Source organism: Malurus melanocephalus, unplaced genomic scaffold (assembly GCF_030028575.1).
Source record: "Malurus melanocephalus ecotype Western Australia unplaced genomic scaffold, MMel_1.1 scaffold_688, whole genome shotgun sequence".
Classification (NCBI taxonomy): Eukaryota; Metazoa; Chordata; class Aves; order Passeriformes; family Maluridae; genus Malurus; species Malurus melanocephalus.
In genome coordinates this window covers 121,162-128,719 of record NW_026623920.1, presented here as the reverse complement: position 1 = coordinate 128,719, position 7,558 = coordinate 121,162, and the positions used below count along the sequence as shown (strand labels likewise).

Below are 7,558 nucleotides of genomic sequence, written 5' to 3'. Positions count from 1 at the left end.
TTAAATGTTAAAGCAGTGGTCCACCTAGCTATAGTGCTCATCTTTCTGTWCTTTCTAGACTTGTATTAGGAAATGGAATATCACAATGTTCATTTTTATGATTCTAGCAATGKGTGATGCTCTTAGGCCTTAAGTGCCTCAAGAGAAAAAGATGCTTGGAAAAGTGTCCCTTTATAAAGACAGGTGTATTGATAGATATGATGGTTGTGGAGACCATAAATGTCTTTTTGAGTACAGAGCTGACATCACTGTAGAAAATTTATCAGATACTTGAATTATTCATATGTTGTTGAAGTTGGTTTAGAGAAAAGAAGCTCAGCAGAGATACAGCTGTCCCTTTGTTTTGTTGTATTCCCTCAGTGAGATGAGGAAAGGTTTAATATTCATTTAATTAGGCAGTGTGGTAGAGGGATTTTGAAATGCTAATGGCTGAAATTATGCAAGACTTCAGAGAAATTAGATTTATTTGCACTTCAAAACCACATTTCTGCATCTTGTTAGATGGCACAGTAGTATCACCAATGAGTACTTTTATTTAAATCTGTTACTTTGCAGAAAGCCATGGAGGGGTTTACATAATTTCCGGTACAAAGCAGGAATGTTTCCACATGGTGGGGAAGGAGAAAAGTAGCAAATGTTTCTCCTTTTAACTTTTACCTTTAAGATGTTTGCTTGGGGTTGAGTGAAACCACAGCACAGCACTTGTGTCATAGTACTTTTGCCTTCAGCTCAGAAATAAACAGCTTTTATCACAACTGGCTTCTGACTGTTAGCACATAGTTGTGGAGCCAGTTGTGCCATGTTGGATACTTTAACATCTCTGCAGAGCTGTGGCACTCCCAGACAAGTGTCACCTTGAGGTACCCAACTGRGTTGTCATGAGATTCCTTTGAACAGATAACTGGTTTTTATTGCAGGTTCAATATTTAGAACCCCTGGTGAGCCCCGGTACAGGCTATTATGGAGAATAATTGATCTGAATTCATGAGACTGAGGTGAGGAAAGAACTAGCAGCATGTTTCTCGGGTTGCATGTAATGGTGTGAAGTGATTAATTTAAAATAGTTTCAGGGAGATCTGTTTATTTTCACTTCTGCCATCAGTRTAGAAGCTTCGGGGAAGAGTCAGAAAAAGGGTACTGGGGTCTCATTACAAACCTAATTTTAGTTTCTTGTTCTGGTACCACAGAGAGTGCAAACCCTTTGCCATTGTCAGGAAAGAACTGGGAGATTTGGATTTCTGTAAGAATTCATTTGAATGTGGTGGCAGTAGGAGAAAGCTACCCCAGGGCTGTTTTAAATAACTTTTGACTGTTGCCTTTGGGTGTGCGTGTCTGTTACAGGAAAGTTTGAACCCAGAGGTTTCTCATGCTGACTTCCTGATCTCTAGATGTTTTACATCCATTTTTCAGGGGGTGTCTGTGGTGTATTTGATGTGCAACTTGCCTGTTTTTAAATAAAGGAACGTAGCTCTTGTCTTATGGAAATTAAGACAACAGAAGAGCTGAAGAAAATGGATTTTTTTAATTAGTCAGCTTCAGGTTTTCCTTGCTGTCTGAAATTACTTTGACAATTGTATCATAGGATCCTGTTGCTGGAAAAGTTGTCTTTTACACAAGACACTTCCTGTGTGAAACTGCTACAGCATTTGAGTTTTGGTTCTTTAAAATGGCTCATTTTATTTTTGGGAAGGGTAATACCAATCTTAAAAGCTGATCTGAGATAAGCAGGCTAATGGTGTTTCAAACATTCCAAAACAATGGGTGCCCTAGTAGTAGAATGGGCTTTAAAATGGTGCAAACTTTAAAGTGTGTGGTTTGAATGCTTTTGTTTGTTGGTTGGGGTTTTTGTTTGCTTTTCCCTGTGAAATCTTAATGCCATGTTCACTCTGAGTGTCAAGTGTCTGTCCTCTCTCCCCTGTGCAGGTTTTTTGAGCATCTCTGCTGCCTAGGTAGCAAACCTCCTCTTTTTCCTTCCACCAACCACTGCAGTGTGCTGTGTAATCCAGTTGGAAATCAAAGCACGGCAGAGATTGAGAAGACCCTTTCAGAAAGAAACAGGATTTTATATTGCACTAAATAACAGAAACTGCTCTATATGAATTTCATTATTCGTTTCCATTTATAGGAGAGCTGAAGCCTAGATTTTCATCATGTGAGTTAAGCTCAGGATTCAAGTCCACAGGCACTGAAACCTCAGACTGTGCTGGGTAACTTGTCTGAGCTTGTGGTGGTCTTTGTCTGGGTTCTGCAGAGARCAACACTGCATTGGCAATTTAATTACTTGACAGTTGAAATTCCATGAAGTCTTGTAGCAGTCCTATGTGCAGTCTTTAAAGATTTTAACTCCTTCCAGACTCTCCTTGCCCTGTTCCTCATACCAGGTCCATAGCTTTTGTTTGTTAGATCAGATAGTGCCCCACAGTTTACTCTGTTTCACATAATCCATCCTCAGTCCTCAGCTCCCATCTTTTCAAGTTTAATGACTCTGAAGAGTAATTTGTTAGCACTCCTGTTTTTGGTAGATTTGTCCTTCAAACCACCAGTGTTTTCTGTGAGGAAATGTCCTTGGAATGCCAGAACATGGCTTTGTTTATATCACCAGGGGACCAGACCGAGCCAGCACAGGTTTATGAAAGGCAGGTCCTGCTTGACCAACCTGATCTCCTTCTATGACAARGTGACCCAGTTGGTGGCWGAGGGAAAGGCTGTGGATATTGTCTGCCTAGACCTTAGCAAAGCCTTAACACCATTTCCCACAATGTTCTCCTGCAGGAACTGGCTGTCATGGTGAAAGTGGCTGGGTGGCCAGGCCCTGAGTGTGGTGGTGAATGGATTCACATCCAGCTGGCAGCAGGGCACTACTGGGATTTCCCTGGGCTCAGTATTAGGGCCAGCCCTGTATAAAATCTTTATCAAGGGGTTCAGGTACACCCTTAGCCAGTTTGCAAACAACACTGTGTTTAGTGGTGCAGTTGGAGGTGAACAGCTGAACTTGATGTTAGAGGTCTTTTCCARTGTAAATGRTTCTACAGTTCTATACKGWGRAGCACCRATATACWGARTGTKTTTATCAGTTTGTCAAGTGTCTGTTTTGAAGAAACTCAGCAGTCTCTCCTGAAGTTTTCCTTCAGCYTTATCTCTTTTGTGTGCTTCAGTGCAATTACCTTGAATGCCAGTGGTGTTTTGCTGGCAAATCTCATAGCACAGTGCAATCTTGTGTGGGTTTTCCAGGGAGATAKGAGCTTTTCTTGTTGTTCTCCAGGCTAGCTGGTTGTGAGCTTGCTGAGAACAAGGTGATGTGCAAGGTGCTAAGCTGGARCTAATGCATTTATTTTTCACAAAGTTGTTTTTTGTCTATGTGGAATGCAGGCAAAGCATGTTTGAGTCCCCCTGGGAAAGCCACAATAACCCTTTAAAGACTACATCATTCTGGATAAGTCTTAAATTATGAGGTGTTTGAAAGTGCTAAGAGCTTTGTACAAGAACCAAAACTAAGAGTAATTACTAACAGAGTTACAATAAAAACATATCACTGAAGATATTTTTCACCATATATAAGTTTTACACTTCTTGTATAAAATAAAGAGCCAGAAACAAGAAAGAAACTGGTATCTAACCTTTCTTTCCTGACTTGCAGTGGCTGACTTGCTACTTCTTTTTAGTACTGTTTCAATGAGTGGATAATGGTTGAGTAAAGACAAACATAAARTGCAGACAGTGGGTGCTAGATGGAATATTAATAGAGGAAGAAATGGATCGAGCTTCTTTCAAAATAATTATGTGGCAGTGTTGCAAAGCAAAAAAGCAAAACTGCTTTTTTTGGAGTGGATGCGGAGATTGATGGCTTCTCCAGTTTAATGGCAGACCTTCAAAGTATTAAAATGAGGTACAGCTTTCCATGAAAGAGGCAACACAAACTGTTTGTCATGTGTCTGTCATGGATACTGACTCCCATGGAGTTAATCCCATGCTATTGTTTCTAGATCTTGGCAAATTTTGTTATGCCAAGCTCAGAGTTGTCTTGGTTTAAGAACTTATTTTTGTCTTTGTTGCTATTGATGTTCCACCAAGGAAGAGCTGAAAGGAGGTCTGGAAAAGGGGAAGAGAGCATTTGGTATAAGTACTTTGTCTCTTTAAAGCATTGGTAGTTTGTGGCAATGCCAGTGTGTTTCTCTGGATTCTCAACAGCACAGATGCTCCAGATGCTTGGTTTATGTGTGGTACATTGTGTCATTCTTGTCACTTGTATTTAAGGCTTCCTTTAACTGAATGACAGTGTAGAAATAATAGGACAGAGAGGCAGAAAAGTGTAACCTTTTGGTGAAGCTAAAAGCTTGAAAGAGCATCAGATCTTTCCCCAGAACAGAGTCTTGCCTGGAAGGAAGCAARAGTACCTTCAGTCATTCTTTGTAACTGGTGGAGGTGAAAAGGGGTGGAGGGGAATTCTGCATTGCCACAGGGGGACCTGAAAGCACATGCAGGAATTGTGTRCCAAAGCAATCTTGAATTCAGTTTCAATCGTTCTTCTTTTTAACCAATTTTAGAGTACGGTGGCAAGTGGAAACTGCTCCATTAYTTTGCCCAGAACTTCTTTGCACCACTGCTGCCTGTGGCCTATGAGGACAAAGGGATGTTGCACATTTATGGCATCTCAGATCTCCAYGTGGACCACAAGCTGACTTTGAAGGTAAATGACACTTCCCTCACCACTCTGGTGTGCCTCCTGCAAAAATGTGAGAAGCTGAAATGTATATGTCTTTGTACAGACAAGCTTCAGTGAGACCATGCAACTCTAATATTTAATCTTCTCAGGGGCAACACTATCCTTTATTATAGTGTAGTGCTTCACAGAAGGAATTGCTTTGCTTATAGCCTGTAGGGATAAGGCTGAAATTAACTATTCTGTTGAAATCTTAAAGGGATTGGTGGTTAAATAGAACAAAGTGTGAAAAATGGTACATCACTGCTTAACAAAACTGTTCCCTGAGTGTTAGAACTAGATGAAGTAGCAGGGAAAAAAGGGATTTTACTATTGCTTATCAGTACTCAAACTATATGGCTTTGGGAAAAAGGACAGGATTATTTCCTGGAATATTAACAACACATCTTTAATTGGAAGGTCACCTATGCATGTCACCATTTAAAATTGATGCCTTAACTGTTTTCTGATAATGCTGTAGAAACGGATAGGATTTTTAAGGCAGTATTTGGGCTACTGAGTTTTCTTGTAGGTGTCAGTCTTCCTTTTCATCTTGTTACATTTTGTTGCTGTTAATCATGTGACAGCCATATCCCAAATGAGTTTAGGGGTCATTGAGCACTATGAGATACAGCTCCTGACACAAAGTGTGAAGGCTGGAAAAAGACCTTGAGACCTGGAATGACTCACTAATCATTCTGGAACTAGTAGTATGAGTATGTCAGTTCCTAGATCACTGCTCTATCTGATGAGCTTCCATGAATTTTCAGATTTATGAGGTATCTTATATGTAGTAATGTATGTCACAGAAAATGGTTGCAATTTCTGGATAGTCAGTTCTTGGAGTTCTTGGACTGCACTTAATGAAATTGTTAATTTCTGGTCTGAATTATTCTAACASATGTAAATTCTGATTTTCTGATAGCATCAGAGAAGTGTTGGCAGCAGGGTAGTTCTGATGARTACTGTATATTGCACTTCAAGAAAATTGGGAACTTAACTCTTGAAAGGAGTTAAGATCTGCTCCTGACTGCAAACTCCTGTTAAAGAAAAAAAACAACCTAAAATTTATGGAATCCAATGTTATAATTCTCATGAAGTCCTTGTTTTCCAAATTATGCCTTTTTAAAAGGGTGTATTCATAATGCATGGAAGATGTCTGTGAATGTATTTTGTAGTATTAATACAACTTCCATAATCCCTTTTAAGATGATGCAGCTTGGTTCTGTTTGATGGTGATTATGCAGAAGCTCTAGCATACCCAGTTGGGTTACATCAGATAACACTGAGCAATCTGAAGAAAATTCTTTGTTTGACTTTTTTTAATCAAGGAAGGGAGGAAAAAGAGTCAACAAATTAGTCACTCAATAATTCCATTTCCCAGCACTCCCTTGGCAAGAATTGGCARTCCCCTCCTCTCAAGGAGCCTGGAGAAAACAAAAAGTCTTGCATATCAAGAGCAGCTCCAGACTGTTTGAAATGGATTTCTTGTTAGGTTTTTAATTATTATGCCCTATCTATTGTTTAAATCTTTGTGTAGTTTCTTGCTAGGTGGAAGTCAGCTGGTGCTGTCAGGAAAACATCTGTTGTAATGAGCAATCTGAAATCTAGGATGCTGCATTGTTTTTTACAGATGTAGTGTTTCCTACAAGCTGTGTGCTCTCTCCATRTGCTCAATAGGTCGTTGTGCACTCCTGGAGCTCTTTGGAGCCAGTTTGCACCCTTGCCAAAGAAGGTGTGACTGTTAAAGCACAAAGTGCTGTCCCCATCTACARCGAGTCCATAAGTGACCTTCTGGAAAGATGCAGGAATTGTACCAGGAAAAGCTGTGTTCTCACTTTCTGTCTCGTGGGAGAAGAGGGGCTCCAGAGTCCTAYGAACCATCACTTCCTTTCATCACTAAAGGATGCTGTGGGATTAGAAAAGACCCATCTTAGTGTAAGCATCAATCATGCTAAATTACTGTATTTGGTTTTGTTAATCTTACTGTGTTGAGTTGTTTGCCTGCTATGCAGTGTCTGATTCTGCTGAATTTCCTTCTCCTTAGTTGTTGCTATTCTGGCTTCCATGTTGAGTTCAAAATCAGGTTTTTTTCCCTGTGTCACTACATGTGTGTCTAAATAAGATTGGTGTAGTTTGTTTGTGTGTGGTTTTTTTTCCGGGCTTTGTTTTGTTTTAAATAATGACGTCTCCATTTCATTTGTTTAGACAGTTTTTCACCTTGCAGCATTGCTCTGTTCTTTATTTTTGTCCCTAGAAAGCAAATAGCATCATGGCAAGTGTTCTGTCTTCAGACAGCTCTGTATGTCAGTATGAGGTGATGCTGGTTCAGTTGAGTGTGGAGTGCATTATTGTCAGCAGTATTTCCTCCTCCTCCAAATCCCTGCCCTCCAGCAARGGTTCTGCTTTGCATAATAGTGATTATTTCTTAATAGTTGGCAAGTGTCAGTCTCCTGAACAGGCACACAAAGCATCAGTGCTGTAKAACACTGTCATTTAGTCAATTTGCTGCTTTTTCCTAGATTTMTTCTGCTCCCAGCAGGCTTGCTGTATATAGAGAGAGCATGCATGCCTTGTATGTGTGTACACACACATTTTGTTAAGCCTCACTTCTTAGCATGTACATCTTATTGCAAAATTCTTAATCATCAGATGGGCAGAAAGGAGAYCTTTGCAACCTCACATTTGGCTTTCAAACTGCAGCTTTGCTCTTTAGTGCAAAACTAAACAAGGGGGGAATAGAGGTCTAATCTCTTTGAATCTGGACCAGCATAATTGCTTTACAAAAAGGAAATGGGCCAGATTTTCCCTTCTTATCTCTTTCATGGCAGCACAGCCTGCTTCCTGAATATACAAAGG

General features: G+C 40.0%; 1 protein-coding gene across 7 annotated transcripts in view; it reads left to right on the top strand.

Annotated features, from left to right (window-relative positions):
* MANBA (mannosidase beta) overlaps positions 1–7,558 on the top strand; it is a 53,568-nt gene that overhangs the window by 35,783 nt on the left and 10,227 nt on the right. For all 7 annotated transcript variants that reach the window (XM_057384131.1, XM_057384133.1, XM_057384126.1 and 4 more), the window contains exons 15-16: positions 4,545–4,687; positions 6,380–6,637. In XM_057384131.1, coding sequence (XP_057240114.1) covers positions 4,545–4,687; positions 6,380–6,637 — 401 coding nt within the window. The remainder of the gene's footprint in view (positions 1–4,544; positions 4,688–6,379; positions 6,638–7,558) is intronic.